Genomic DNA, 16,373 nt, shown 5'->3' on the forward strand with positions numbered 1-16,373 from the left:
AGAAACTGTCTTTGCACTGGAGGGGATGAGGATAATTAAGACCATATGGACGTCTACCTCTCATACAATGGGAGTATGGAGAACTACCTCAGAAATAGCCTCAAGTAAATGTCTTGTGACTACAGTGGAAAACAGATTTAAAATAACTAGTACCAGAACAAAGAACTTCTTGTGTTCCCTATAGATATAGAAACATATCTTTTTTAATTTTCTGGCTTTTTGTCAACAAAAATATTAAAGCTAAACGATCAAGGTAGTCACCAGCCAACCAGAATGAAATGAAACAATTCACTAGAAATATTGTGTGCACGACTAGAATGAAACTGGGTAACAAATATATTTCCTTCCTCACATTTATGTAAAAGAAAATGGTGGGAAAGCTTGTAGATGCTATACAGGCAGCCTGTTTTCAACTAATATTGAATGAAATGTCTAATAAATGCAACTGAACTTTAGGTTGGATGTAATTCTAGCATTAACATCAACCTGAAACTTACTCCTAATCCTAAATGTAATGTAACCATAATTCTGTAAAATTATCTTCTAAATCTAAACCTGATCACAACAGTAACACTTAACAATCAACAAGTTGAGTTTCACCAGATAGTTTCTTAACAATTTGAACATCTGTAGAATAGGTACTATCAACATAATGTGTGTTCAAGTAATCATTTGGTCCCAGATAATAAACCAGACATCCACATTATCTGTCTTTCTGAGGTAAACTTGTTTCAGAGCTAGTTTGTTTTTAAGAGATAAGACTTTAAAACCCTGCTGGGAAAACAAACACCACAAGACCAGCTTGATGCTGATTTTCGGAGACACTTTACTTGTCATTCTATTTTACATTTCTGAAGCAATTATTGTAAATCAACCACACCTTTACATGATCTCAAGCTATTTTCCTAATGCAGACTTTGTTTCTGAGCTGTCTTTTATGATTTAAACAACATTGTTGTTTTAAGCTAGTATATTATAAATTAAACAAACTTCCAAACAAGCCTCTCTGAGGTCAACATTTTTCTTTCCAGGCTTGTATTCAGAATAAGACTTTAAATTAAAACTATGCCCTGCTGGGTAAAAAATTCAGATCAGTATGTGCTCATGTTTATAGACTTATGTCTTGTATATCAGGCAAACATGGTGAGATAAATTTAATTACTAAGTGTGAAAGTGTGTGAAAGTTTGGAGGCACTACCATAAACCAACCAGATTTCCACAAGTTTAGATGCTACTGGTGGCAGTATCTTAGTTTAGTCATAGTGTATTTAGACTCTGTAATCAGTCCACATGGTCTTAAGCTATATTTCTGATGCAGACAAGCAGTCATATTTAAATTGGTTTCATTTTCTTGCACAGGGTCTCCTCTGTGATTTTATTTGCATCCAGACTGCGTTTTTCTCCTTCGTACTCGGAGAACATTACAGGCAGAGTTCTCCAGTGGAGTGAATTGCTCTAATGTGAGACACTGCCCAACATATGGCACATAAGCTTTATTTGATGAAGGTCTTCCTCATATAAACAGTAGTCAACAAATCTATGGGTTCACACAAGTTAATGATGGCATGTAATTAAAATCACATGATGTCTTAAATGAGGAAGCAATCTTCCAACAGGAAGCACCCCAATGTAAAAATGTTCCACATCAGGCTACTTTACTGTACATATTAAAGAAGGAAAGTGTTATCACTGAGGAGACAAAAACTAAATTATTATTACAGGTGTCACCCTGAAAAACTAATCCAATCCGAATTGGGCTAAAAATGTATTTTTGAATATATTGTATATCATAAGGCAAACTGGCTTCCATGTGGTGCCCAGCAGTTACTTTTTACACTGTTTCCAAACTGATTTGTCTTCTAATAAAAGATTTCCACTTAAAGTTAACTTGCAACTTGTGTTTGGAAGTAGTATCACAAAACAACCCCCACCTGGTGTATAGCTATAACCATGTTGAGGTAGACATTATTTACTTATGAGGCTTGTAGTACTTAAACTAAAATAAAAGCATGAGTTTGAAGGCGGTGTTGTAGTTTTCAGACCTCCCAACTTTGCTCTACAGCATTTTGTAGTATGTTTCCAAGCTGCTTTGTCCACAGACATAAGACTTAAGTTAATATTAACAGCATTGCAGTTTGGAGGCAGACTTCAGACTTCAACTTAAAACTGACTTATGTTTGAACACGTTGTGGTAAATTATCCAGAATACCACATAACGTATAGCTGCCCTATAAGTTAAAATGTACAGTATGGACTTTGGGAACAGCAAATCAACCACAGTTACTTTTCTTTGGATAACCTACTTTTTCTGTGGTAGACATTTTTTTTCCACTATTCAGTCTTTCCACAACTTCATTGGTCATGGCCGGCTGTTTTTTCGTCGTGTGTGTGTGTGTGTGTGTGTGTGTTCGTTCTGACGTCACGCGGCGAGCAGAAGTGGAGGCTCTAGGCTGGCTAACGCCAAACTCGCCGACCAACGGGCACCTAGTTCGGCACGATGCTGGATTCTCTGGCGCTGCTGTTGGAGAAAGCCTTTCTTCTTGCCCATTTCGACATTTTCAGCGCTCTGCCCTGCGGCGAGGAGAAGGAAGGGAAGTCGGAGAATGAGGCAGAGGCAGAGGTGGAGGTGGCGAGGCAGACCGAAAAGCGCTTTCGCCAGCAGCGGCGTCTACAGCGTGGAGACCTGCTGGAGGTGCCGCGCACTCTCTTCATCCACTTCGGCATCTATCTGGGCGACGGCAAAGTGGCCCACCTGATCCCCGACATCTTGCCGGCGCTCACGAGTGACCAACGCCGCATCAGGCGCGCCGTGAGCAACAAGCGGCTGCTGCTCGGCGTGATCTACAAGTGTGCCACTATCCGCGTGGACTCCCTGGAGGACTTCGCGTATGGCTCACCCGTGCTACTCAACACCATGGACTGCGCGCTGCGGAGACGGCCGCTGACCAGCGAAGAGGTGGCGCTCAGGGCCGAGAAGCTCATAGGCAGAATCCCGTACAGTCTGCTGTGGAACAACTGCGAGCACTTCGTTACCTACTGCCGCTACGGCACAGGGGTCAGCCTGCAGACTGACAGGGTAACTACTTTAAACTTTTTATCCTCTTAAGCCATGTGGAAATACTTTGCCTTATTTGAGTTGCCTTCAGTTTGTGTCATGAGCTTATTTCATTCCTGCACTATTAGTTTGTAATGGTGCTTCTGAGTGGTGAGCACGAGGTTTTGCAACCAAACGACACTAAACATCACAAACCTCTGAAATATTCTAAAAGCCATGCAATGAAATTGTCATGGTTCAGACGCAGATAGTTGTTGTGTTGTGCATCTTTTGTATCTAGGTAACCTTACTGACTTTTGTATTTGGCTTAGATGCTGTCTATGCTTAGATGTATATCTGGACTCTAGCCAATTAACACTAGCTGGTGGATATTACTTAGTGGGCAACTAAGCACTTCTGTAAATTGCTCTTGATTAAAGCGTATGCCAAATACCATAAATAAAAATGTTACATTTCAGACATCTAGCAATAATTGTGTTTGTGTGATGTAGGGGTTGGTATTATGTCACAAAAAGAATATCACTATATTTCATAAAATGATCACTAAATGTTAGAGCCAGATTCGAAACGTAATGTAATAACTAAAAAAAATCTACTTACAGTTTTAAAAGCTTTTTAGAAGGTGGTTTAGTTTTACCACTGTTTTACTAATCCGTGTGGAGACGGTACTTTAGTGTAGCTTTTCATTTATTGTTCTTCAAAGTTATAATACGCTACAGGCTCAAAGAGAGTTATTAAATTAATATGGGATTGAATTCTGTGACTTATTCACACAACTCACTCAAAAACAAGTACAAGTTCCTTTAAAAGTACAAAAACAGTCTTTATATTAATCTTGAAAAATGCACACACAATAAATATAAAAATTCAATACAAATTCAGTTGATGTTTCTATAGGAATACATGATGATAAAAAGCCTTTAACATAAATCTACATAAACATAAATCTAGCTACTTGAAACTGTTTAACTACATAAAGGTTATTGTGACATTTGACTCCTAGAATGCCTCTGCTCCCTTCAAATTATTTATATTCTACATTTCATTCACTGCATTAAAGCATATAGTTGGTCAGTGTTCTTTTTTATGATATGCTCAGAAAAGCATAGTGTGATGCAATTCATTGCAATGATGATTAATCATATTTCCCAAACATAGTATGATTCATTTATTCATGTGAATCCACTCCAGTAAGTCCATTTCCGTTAAAATCCAGCAGTCAGTGAAAACATATTCTTCAGGAAATGTGGGTCATTTTAGAGTGCAGGGCAGAACAACAGCGTCTTTGAGTAGAGGGGCAGGTTTATTCCAGCACACCTCCGAAGCCAACTCTCATGGATTCAGGAAATAAGTGCACTACAACTAACTTGGCTCCCTCGTTTTCCCTCAACAGTTCTGTGAGTGCCTGAAAACCATCATCCGGGATCAGAGGACAGTGCTTGTGGCGACAGTCCTCGGAGTGTGCTTCATGCTTTTCCTGGGATTATCACTGTCCACAGCACTTCCAACCCTCTTTATACTCTTCATCTTGTGGATGGCTGGATAGGAGACTTTTCTAGCCATGCTTCTACCTCACTGAATAGGATCTGTGAAGCAGCTAGCATCAATTTGTTGCTTTGACCATGACGCTAACCACTTAATGTTGTGTACCTTACTCAGTCAACATTTAATAAATGTTGAAGCAAGCAGTGCAAAATGTACTTCTTCATATGACTGCTTTCTTAACTACCGCACTCCTACAGACAACCTGGAGTTAAAAAAGACTGTCACAGCTATGACAAATGCCCTTGTATATGTGTTCTTAACTTTCCGTGATTGTGGAATACCATTTTGGATCATTTCTATTGGTCCATTTGTCATGAAATTTTTGACTTTACTTTAGTATATTAGATTCACACTATGTCAAAAAAGGTTTTGTAGGATGGCAATGATATATATACACACTGTCTTCAAGAATGACAGCAGGACAGTTGCTTAGACATATTAATCCATTCCTTCTGCATTTATGTTTGGATTACTGTATCAATCCATGTACCAATAAATATACCTGGAAGGTAAAATCTGGAAGAAAATTCATGTATATGGTCAGCAGACACAGTACTCCATGCCCTAGTCTTTATAACTAATACATTCCTTCATTGTACTTATAGAACCTGTGTTTGGGGTTGGGTAAAGATGTGAATTGTGCAACATGTTTTCAGAGTCCAGAATTCCATTCTCCCAGTTGCAGCACCTGCTTGTCCATTATATAATTCACTTCATCTGGTTATGAATGACCTTTCCTCAGGGGGAACATAGGCCAAAAACAGAATATTATTACTGCTTTTGGATGATTTCTTCACCTCTGCACAACAGAAATGTGAGGCCACACAGGCATTGAGTAACCAATTATGCATTGTTCCACTGAGCATGTGACCAGCTTAATGATGAATGCGTATGAAAATGGCCAGAGCATCATAATCCCCATGCCCCTCCCCAGCTGGTCTCAGGAGGGATAAAACTGTTAAGTGCCAAACCTTCTAGAAAACCACCACATCCACCCTTCGAGGATGTTTCTTCTGCAATTCCTCAGTTGCTTTTTCATTGCCCTGACCACAGACGAAAAGGATGAAAAAAAGAAGCCAAAAGCGGGCAAGTATGACATCTCCTTGTTTAAAAGGGGTGACCTCCTGGAGGTGCCTCGAACCCTCTTCACCCATTTCGGGATCTACCTGGGGAACAACCGTGTGGCGCACCTCATTCCTGACATCTTGCCGGTTGTCTCGGCTGACAAGAGTGCCATTGCCAAGATGGTGACCAACAACCGTCTGCTTCTTGGAGTGATAACGAAGAAGGCCAGTGTACGCGTGGACAATGTGGATGACTTTGCGTATGGAGCAGAGATCTTGGTGAACCACATGGACAAGGTGTGTAGTCGGCCACCACTGGATGGTGAAGAGGTGGCTCGCAGAGCAGAGAAGTTGCTGGGCTCAGTAGACTATAGTCTGTTGTGGTACAACTGTGAACATTACGTCATGTACTGCAGATATGGCACTAGCATGAGCTTTCAAACCTACCAGGTAAGATGCTAAATAAAGCTGCAGACTTGGCTCTCAAGTACAGGGCATATTTTATTAATGTAGTAATTTATGGGATGTGTCTGTTTTTTTTTTTTTTTTTTTTTTTTTTCTCTTTACAGCTCATTAACAGCACATAATTGATTTAAAATGCACCAAAAACATAATTAGCAATTTCAGCCGTGTGGATATCTAGTTCTAATAATAGACTGTAACTAATAGTAATATCTATAATAATAGTATCTAATAATAGATGATTTTGTAAAATCATAATAGATGATCACAGATAACAGAAACTACATACATTTTGTATCTTCTGCATTTTCTTAGAACAGTAGTTCATAACACTTGTCCTGGATTAGCACTTTCCCTGCACACTTTTGTGGTCTTGTGTGTTTTAAGACATTATCCATCAAAGCAGTTCATTTTAGGGTACGGACATCCCCAAAATGAGCATGACATGACTGCTCAAGTATCAGGGTTTGGAACCTGTGTTTTAGATATAAGTAACACGCCTTTTGTTAAATTACAGGTGAGATGACGATCTGGTGTGTGGAGCATGTTAATTACAGAACTAAAACACTGAAGGCATTTATCAACTGTAACTGTTGTGAAGTTTAACAATTAGCACGGAAATATAATTGAACCACGTTTGCCCCGAGGCAAGGTCAGTAAAGTCCGGACAAAGCCAAAGTAAAATGGGGGCATATTACAAAACCCCTTTGTGAGCATGCCCTTTTTAAGTGATTGACACAAATGTAATGGCGGAGGCATTCAAAAAATTAACATTGACATGTGATAATGAGATAAAAAATGTATGGAAGATCAAAATGTTTTGACCAATAGATGACCGTAGAGGTCAGCACCATTCTTGTCTCATTAATCATGTAACGGATAAAGATGTAGATATGAATTTTCCAGTCAATACTAAAATAAACTAACACACTCATCTGATTTGTGATTTTTAAATGACCAGAGGAACAGTTTGGTTTAATTATAAAGCTTTTGACACAAGATGTATGTTACTTATTAAAAACAATCTAGAGACTAGAGAAGCACAGTATCACCACCTTGTGTTTAATCTATGTAAATACCAAATTATTCACTGCAATGACCATTCTGTGTTCTCCCTTTTACAGTTTTGCAAAATCGTGCGGAAGATTGTGTTCAGCAAAACCAGTTCGTTCCTGATGCTTCTGCTGTGCCTGTTCACTATAATATATTTGGGCTGTTTGTCTATCCATGGCATCTTACTTACAGTGGTCATCCCCTTTGCCATATGGATGGCATCGTGATTGTCTCCCATGTCAAGAGAGGGCAAGATTTAGTGATATTTATGCCACAATGTATTAATAACATGATATTATTTCTAATATATTATTCATTGTCTACTATGCATCTTCACTCACTGATGTACGGTGAGTACACTGAGGTACTATGATTCATCACTATTTGCTAATGGCACTGGTGGTGCTTTTAAAAATGGTTAAGGGTATGCTAATGTAAATTTCAAATTAAACACACATCATGTGACCATTCTGGCATTACAGGAAGTAATTTATTTTCACTGTGTATTTGATTCGATATCAACAAGTGCTTAATAAAGAGTTTTCTGCTCGGTGTTCTTGTGCATTATCATGGACGCTTGTTAAACACTGAGCCTCATCCACCAACCGTTCACCCCAAAGGATTAAAACCCCTTTAAATGCAGTGTTTTCTAATTTGGGATTCATTCAATTTATGACAGCAATGAGATCCATTGCAATTCTGCAGTTTAAAAAAACATGATCACGATATAAACTTTTTGTGTGGACTTTTCTCAAGAACAAAATTTAAGAAGACTCCTAGGAAGATATTGGTGAATGAGACTCAGTGTCTCAAGTCTAATTTCAGTAATGTCATGGATTTTTGGATTGTATATTTTTTAAATGGCATAACAAATTGATATATGATGAACTTTAATTTGTAATGACAGTTTCACAGACAAATCACCCCAGATAAGAAAACATTGTTGTTACTGTTGTTGTTTCATTCTAGCACAAATTAAAGAAATCTAATATTTTAGTGGGGTCAAAATCATTTTTGTCTTCATAAATATGTCATAATTATTGCCATCCTTAAATGTGTTTCGTTGGGTCCTGTTGTTCTGCATGACTGTCGTCCTGGAAGCGGACTGGAAGCCGAGGACTAATAGAATCAATTTTTCCAAGGAGGCACATGTTTCTTGGACAATAAGTAATGCTCTGGTAATAATACTTAGAGTAAAAAACTACTCTTGGACTGCAAAACGTGCAGCATGCAATCCTACATATATGAGAAACATTTCGCTGCTGGATAAATAAGCCATACCACACGGTACTGCTTGACAGTTCGTGACTCGGTCGCTGGTCGATCTGGTGCGCGTGAGCCAACCTTTCTTCAAGAGCGATCTCAGCGGCTGCTATTAACTTTAAGTCTACAAAGGGACAAAAACGGGTACTTAACTACTTTAGCTAGATATTTTAATAACAATCAGTTAATTGTCTGAGAATTTTTCAAATTAGTGGTAAAAAAAAAATCAGCTCACCCTTTTGTGTGAAGTTATAATAATGAAGCGGAGTGAGCGCACATTCTGGGTTCATGGTGTAATACAGTTAGCGCTAGGTAGCTATCTAGCTACTATTAAGTCATTGAAGCGACACTTTTATTAAGTATTACCTCTTAATTGCTTTAAATGATAATTTCTTGTCGAGGCGGCTGACCTGTGGTGGCGTTATTACAATATTTGTAGCTAGCTAACATAACTAGCTAATGCTAGTTATGTTAGCGCTAGCGCTAGCGCGTGACGTTAGATAGCTAGCAAACCACAGTTAGCTAGTGTTGCTAAATTACCTCAGCGTGACCAGCAGCAGTGCTTGACGGCTAGTGCGAAATTTCTTTGGTATTTCTTTACAATGACATCATAGCTGAATCTCACATATGATGTGGTTATGGAGTAATATTATTTTCCCTACCAGGCTCCATGTAGAGTTAGCTAGCTAGTCAGTTTAGATAGCTAGTGGCAATATCCCATATTTAACAATAACAATCATTAACTTCTATTTAAAGTCTAAACCACACCTCTGTCTGTTTAAAATCTAGTTTCCTAAACCATTTTTTAAACTTATAGTTTGACTTAGAGTCAAATCAGTACACACTTTATGTCCAAATGTTTGTGGGCACCCCTTTAATGAATGCTCTCAACTAGCTAGCATAGCTAATTTTAAGCTACACTCAGTGCACATGCGCGAGTCTCTGAAGCAGAAAAACATGAACCTATTGGCACGATGTCTAATGCCAGTTGTGGGCTAGAGGGGTATAAAGCCCTCCAACATCGAGCTGTGAAGCAAGAGAACTAGAGCTGGGCGATATGGGAAAAGTTTATATCACAATATTTAAAGACAATTTTGATGATATACGATGTTTATCACAATATTTCACCATATAGACAAAATGCACCAACAGTGTAAACTTTGGAAAGTTTTAAAAACTGCTATATAAAGCATATTTTGAGTAAAAATCATAATACTCAGTACAGGAGAGTAATTATTCTCCTGTACTGAGTATTGTGTACTCCACTGAATTAAATAAGACAATCAGTGCTCTTTAAGAACTGACGATATCCCCAATACACTCATAAAAGCATATTGTGTACCACAATAACAAAAATTATCACAATACGGTAAAATATTGTCATATTGACCAGCTCTAGATTGAACTTTGTTCTAGAAAATGCTGATGCTCCGTCCAATATTTTTGGAATGAGTTGGGGATGAGGTGGGGTGCTGATCAACTGCCAATCAAACCTTCCCTGGACAGCAGAGACAGTTGCTCCAACAAAAGCAGGATGGACTATTTTTAATACCCTTGAAAAAACAACGAATGAGCAGGTGTCCCAATACTTTGTCCATATGATGTGCATGGTCTGTAAAGCATCTGCTTACAGGGCTGCATTAACTCAATATTGCTGTTTCTAAAGTGGAAATAAGCCTTTAATTGAAAAGCAGTTTCCACAAAGGCAAAGCCCTTCAAGCCAATACAGCATGATGTACATAACCATTTAAATTTGATTTATATTCATGATTATTCAGTCAGATGTAAAGTTAGACTCCCAGTTAAACTTAACTCAAAATGTGACTTTAGTCCCTTATTTCATACTTGTTTCTGTTACTAGATAAAGTTGTGCAGCCTATAGAAGTATACTTCACAATTGCATTTAATTCATTCTGCTTTTAGATCATAAGCATTTCTGATGTGTTTTCTAAGGTGGAAATGGAAGAAAGCAGTGTTTGTCAGATCTACCAAGATAGTAAGATGGAAAGCCCTAACGAAGCTGCTCTCTTAGCCCTGATGGAAAAAACAGGTTACAGTATGGTTCAAGAAAATGGTCAAAGAAAATTTGGTGGCCCACCACCAGGTAAGCATTGAATGCTTTACAAGAAATCGTATGGTTATTATCATACATTTAGCTTAGAGTTTATTTGCTTTTTATAGGCATTCAGTTGAATGTTAGTTGTGTTTGTATGTCAGACAAGCATCCACGAAGCATTTGTAATTGTGATTAAATTATAAAATTAAATTATTATAAATCATTCTTCTGTGTGTTGTGCATGAGTTTGTTGCATTTGTATATGTGGCTACTGTAAGTGACAGTTAGATGTATGTGGTGTTACAATGGTGGTTATTTATAGTTATAGCAAATATAACTTTCCTAGAATGTTTTTAATATTATATTAAAGAGAAAATATGACCAAAATATGACTCTCTGTTTTAGGCTGGGAAGGCCCCCCCCCTCCAAGAGGCTGTGAGGTTTTTGTGGGGAAAATTCCCAGGGACATGTACGAAGATGAGCTGGTGCCTGTGTTTGAACGTGCAGGTCGTATCTATGAATTCCGATTGATGATGGAGTTCAGCGGGGAAAATCGTGGCTATGCCTTTGTCATGTACACCACCCGAGAAGCTGCACAGCGAGCCATTCATCTTCTTGACAACTTTGAGATCCGCCCGGGGAAGTTTATAGGAGTGTGTGTGAGTCTTGACAACTGTCGACTTTTTATTGGGTCAATCCCCAAAGACAAAAAGAAGGAGGAGATACAAGAGGAAATGATGAAGGTCAGTGTTTTGATTAGGAAAGAGCTTTGGTCTTGTATAAACAAAATAGACAGTCAATACAGATTGACAGTTTGATACTCAAAAGCCACCAGCCGCTCTTTTATTTTTTATTTTTTACTTTGAGTTTAAGAAATGGTAAGTAAGCATTAGAGTTATTTAGTCTCAGATGTAGAAACTACAAATTTAAACAACATAAACTTGAAATAGTTAAAATAGTATGTGAAATAGTTTAAATGAAGGTCAGTAGCTGTTACCTAAAAAACTAACACTGGACTTATTGCTGCAAGGGTGGCTCAACAGATTTGATGGTATTAGAAAGGAAAGAAAATTATGTATGCAAAAACATTTATACACTTGGTCTTGTTTCAGATGAACAAGAAAATGTCAGCTGAGTAATGTGCCAATAACAAGTGTTTTCACAGACTTTATTTTTGTAAATAAAAACTAGATTATCTAGATTAAATGTCATTGTTTAGACTACTGAAGTTCCTATTTAAGGACCACATTTTTTTCACTTTTATATTTCATATTTTATATTTCATTTAAATTTATTTCTTATTAAACATCAAAACTAGGTGACAGATGGGGTGTTGGACGTTATTGTGTATCCCAGCGCCACGGACAAAAGTAAGAACCGTGGTTTTGCTTTTGTGGAGTATGAATCACACAAAGCTGCAGCGATGGCCCGCAGGAAACTCATACCAGGTATTCAGTAGCTACAGGAAAGAAAAAAAAGTTATGTATAATTTGTTTTTTCAGAACCTGCAGTTATTAACTAGGCTACACCTGGTTTCACTAATTAGGTCTGTTAAATCATTGGCGAAAGCACCTTGGAATAAACTACATGCTGTAATGGACTGATTTAAGGATGCTTGATTTGGACCTTCTTAGAAATACATGTTCATATTCATTGCTTTTTTCTCAGGAACATTCCAGTTGTGGGGCCACACTATTCAGGTTGATTGGGCTGAACCAGAGAAAGATGTGGATGAGGAGACAATGCAGCGTGTGCGGGTCCTGTATGTGCGCAATCTTATGTTGCATACGACAGAGGAAACACTTCGCTATGAATTTTCTCGTCTAAAGCCTGGCTCTGTGGAGCGTGTTAAGAAGTTGACAGACTATGCTTTCATCCACTTCCACAGTCGAGAAGATGCACTTGCTGCACAACAGTCCATGAACGGCAAACTTATTGATGGCTCACCCATTGAAGTCACTCTTGCTAAGCCAGTCAGCAAAGACGGGAACCGAAGATTTGGAACACGGGCCAGCCATAATGGAATTGCAGTGGGGGGAGTTTATAGTGATTCCAGTTTTCTTTTACAGAGCAAAGATGATTGTAGTGTTGGTTTGGGTGATGGGTTATGTGCACGTCCTTTTAGCCTACTCCCTCACTTGGCTAATCCATATGCTGTGGACCTGGAGCGCTGTGTGTACCCTTTCCTCCCAGGGTCAAGTCTGGTACCAGTCAGCCTGCAGAATCTCAAACCCAGTCAGCTGAGCTCTGCTGTATCGTTGCTGGAATATTTCTGCCACAAGAATGGCTGGTCCCTGCCGGAGTATTACCTTTACTCCATAGCAGGGCATGAAGAAAAAACACTGCTTGTCTATAAAGTATTTATCAGCAACACCAGAAGCAGCTACATGGCTGATAAAGTTTGTACTATTTTGGAGGATGCCAAGGAGCTTGCTGCTCAGAATGCACTTTTGAACCTAGGTTAGTATGTTTTTCTGTTTTTGGTGTATAGTGTTTTTATATTGTCAAGCACGTTTTTTGAGTTACTGAATATGACACTATAAATGTTATAAATATTGACTATATATAGATAATATTTGAGTATATTGCAGTAATTCAAATATAGGGTGGATTGTCTGTTATTAACAAACCCAGCTCTGGCAACATGCCTTAAATGCAAGTCCGCACAGACAAAATGTTACATTAACACTAATTAAGTAAGCTTATCTTGTAGTTAACATTTGCTTTCTCTGTGTTTTTTGTTTTTTTATTATTGCAATAACAATAAATGTTGGTTACAATAAATGCTTATTACAATAATGGTAACATATTTCTTATGTTGTTATTATGATACAAGCCATAATGTGTGTATGGCTGTGCTCCGCAGATTCATCCTTCCATGATCCTGGTTCTCCTGGGAGTTTTTCTCCCCCTGCATCTCCCGGTTTGTTGTCATATCCGTTTCGTCCTCTGCCATGTCCAGGATACTCCATGGCACCCATCTCACCTCCGCTACCCATCCACGGTGCTAGTGGCCAGAGGCTCTACATTCCTAACCAGTCATCATTCTTCTAATGAACCCATGTTGCCAAAAGCAAAGCAGGTTTGCTTATGTTAATGATTGCTGTTGCAGGTATATTTAGTTTATATTATATATTTAGTGAGTTGAAATCTCTTATTTGACTGTTTTCAATTTGTTTGTAATTGTCTTTCAAAATGAGTTATTGAAGCTTATAGAAGATATTTTCAGGTTTAGATGTTTTTACAGTTTCCAGATCAAATATACATGTTAAGTGCTTCCACAATTTGCTAATTTCTTACACTTCTTACAATTTACTTTTGACTTTTTTCTTATCAGAAAAACTTCTGGACTGTAGCAGGTTATAACAATATAGAAAGGCCCATCTACAGTTTAATTTTATATCTTTGAGATATTTAGATATTTAAAAAATTAATGAAGTTCTGTTTAGCTATATTCTGTTGAAAATACACTGCTAAATCAAAAGACACCAACAACGCATATCATCTCTTAAGCAAACCACCTGAACAGTATAATTGAACATGTCATTTTCAGGTTGTCTATTAACAAATTAAGACAACTCAAAAGATACAACAATAATGAAAGTGCAATAAACAACGTTATTTATTATTTGTTTAATATAACTTCATAGCAGATTAATTACTTATTACCAAATTCGTTTAATAATACTCAACATTGTCAGTCCAAACCCCCCTTTTCTGGTTTGTTACAAAACCTAACAAATATTGTCAAAAACTTCTGAACATTTAAAGTGGATTGCATTTCTTTGAATAAATTTTTATTACTTACACATAAGCCTTTCATTATTGTTAATGGTAAAACCAAATCAAGTGAAAATCCATACAAATCTATGCAGAAGTATTTGTTTTTATATATTTTTATTCCTCTAGACATTCACCAAAATGATTATTTATTATAAAGAATTTGTCAAAATGATTTTTCTTTAGATCTATAATGATTTCAGGATTCATATAGGGACCAATTTAATGTACCTTTAATATTTTATGTAGCACAACTTGATGAATTTCACCTCTTAATATAAAAGTTGTATGTTAATTAAATAATTAAAACAGCAGTGCCCCAAAGATAACAACAATATCTGAATGGATTTAATGACTTATTGTCCATCCAAAAACAATGTGTGTTTTAGTTAAATGTGTTGTTCTGAGCACATAGTTTTTCCACTAACATTTTTACAGTATTTTGGAATTTGTTTTTACAAAGATTGTTTACGAAAATATTACAGTCTTAAACACCCCCTGTTCATATAGAACTTTTTAATAGTTTGAGATCATGTTAACTTGGTGTTGATTAAAAGAAAAAGAAGAAAATGCATTTTGAGCTTGACTTGATGTTCACACACACAGCCTAATTTTAATTTAGATTTTAATTTAAATGTATTGTTTTTTGCATGAGTGAGACTTTATATAGGTTTATGGCTTATTTTATTTTGGTGTGTTTGTGTGCGTAGAGAGAGTTAAATAGTATTACTTGTGACTGCTACTCAGGTTGAGACCCCTCCTCTAATCACAGTAAAATTAAAAAAAATGGCTGGGGACTTTTAGGAGTGGGCGAGTGTGTGCTAGCCTGTCACTAACAACACATTATTGCTAAGAGTTGGTGCATCTAAATCACAAATTTTTGTACTAAATATTTTGACTTTTTTATGGTTTCACACTGGTATTATAATATTTAAAAAATGCAGACAGACACAAAAATGTATCAGTAATGGCAGAGTCTTACACTACTATGCAAGTGCTCTTATATACTTAGTACAGTCATTTTTAACCAAAATGTTTAGAATTAAATATGTCGATCGGATTTCTGTAAGCACTTACACTATCCTTGATATGCTTTAGAAAAGCATATTATGTATCATGATAACAAAACATAACAAAACATGATAACTATTTTATAGATTAGATAAACTATTGTCATATTGCTCACCTCTGCTATGAATGAATCAAGATTGTGCCATTTTAAAGCCTCAAATGTTGTAGCTTTATAATGTGTTATAACTGTGTTAATAGTTTAAAACCTATAAAACCATAGCTGAATTATATATTTTATTATTATTACTTTTGTAAAGTAACACACCATCATTACTCATATACCATTAGCATTATATTTTAATCTGGGCATGCAGTACAGAAGGTTGTGTTGGAAACATTGCTTGCTTGGGTTCCATTTTGTGTTAAACTGGCTGAGTGGAACTATTTCACAGACCAAATATTTTTGCCTCTTTAGGGTTGTCAATGTTAAAATGGGCTGACAGAAGTACAATATTAATACTAGATTTAAAAGAACTTTTAAGAACAGTTATTGGAAAACATCATACAAATGATTGGCTAAAAAACATAGTACCAGTGATCAATTTTAGGAGATTTTATTGGTTTTGTGTGCTTGTGCCAGTCAAATGAGAGGCTGTTTAGAGGCAATTGTTTTACAATTAATAATACATTATAATACACTGAACCATTAAACTATAACACATAACACCATTATGTTTAATACAGCAAATACATGTAAAACAATTTGAAACCTAACCTGTTGTATACTTCTTGGTGAAGCCATAATATAACCCAAGATCTTTTCAAGATCAAGACCTTTTTATTTAAGGTAACTGATAAAAAAAAAATGCCGCTAAGGATGCATAAGATCTGCTTTCCTTCTGGCTTTTTATTTGCTAATATGATGTCAGATGTAAAATGTATTTTAATTAAGTAAATCTATCAAGGACAGTTATTCTTACATTTTTACATACCTTTTACTTACCTTATATACCTATTTTTAGCAGCTGGAGTTTCTCTCTAAAACTTTATAAAACTTTGTGAGTATGGAAAGCCAAAAAATCAC

General features: G+C 36.8%; 3 protein-coding genes across 3 annotated transcripts; all 3 read left to right on the forward strand.

The window, feature by feature from the left end:
* The first annotated feature begins 2,435 nt into the window (after positions 1-2,435).
* Positions 2,436-5,115, forward strand: LOC140535816 (lecithin retinol acyltransferase). Its single transcript, XM_072657332.1, has 2 exons — positions 2,436-3,076; positions 4,449-5,115. Exons 1-2 carry the CDS (start codon positions 2,498-2,500, stop codon positions 4,599-4,601), a joined length of 732 nt encoding a protein of 243 aa, XP_072513433.1. The 5' UTR covers positions 2,436-2,497; the 3' UTR covers positions 4,602-5,115.
* Positions 5,116-5,571: 456 nt separating this feature from the next.
* lratb.2 (lecithin retinol acyltransferase b, tandem duplicate 2) lies at positions 5,572-8,134 on the forward strand. Its single transcript, XM_072657206.1, has 2 exons — positions 5,572-6,114; positions 7,251-8,134. The coding sequence occupies exons 1-2, from the start codon at positions 5,605-5,607 to the stop codon at positions 7,404-7,406; spliced, it is 666 nt and encodes a 221-aa protein (XP_072513307.1). The 5' UTR covers positions 5,572-5,604; the 3' UTR covers positions 7,407-8,134.
* A 2,303-nt stretch (positions 8,135-10,437) lies between these two features.
* rbm46 (RNA binding motif protein 46) lies at positions 10,438-13,552 on the forward strand. Its single transcript, XM_072657205.1, has 5 exons — positions 10,438-10,546; positions 10,904-11,241; positions 11,817-11,946; positions 12,167-12,958; positions 13,365-13,552. Exons 1-5 carry the CDS (start codon positions 10,444-10,446, stop codon positions 13,550-13,552), a joined length of 1,551 nt encoding a protein of 516 aa, XP_072513306.1. The 5' UTR covers positions 10,438-10,443.
* Positions 13,553-16,373: the final 2,821 nt, after the last annotated feature.

Source organism: Salminus brasiliensis, chromosome 15, assembly GCF_030463535.1.
Source record: "Salminus brasiliensis chromosome 15, fSalBra1.hap2, whole genome shotgun sequence".
NCBI classification, from domain to species: Eukaryota; Metazoa; Chordata; class Actinopteri; order Characiformes; family Bryconidae; genus Salminus; species Salminus brasiliensis.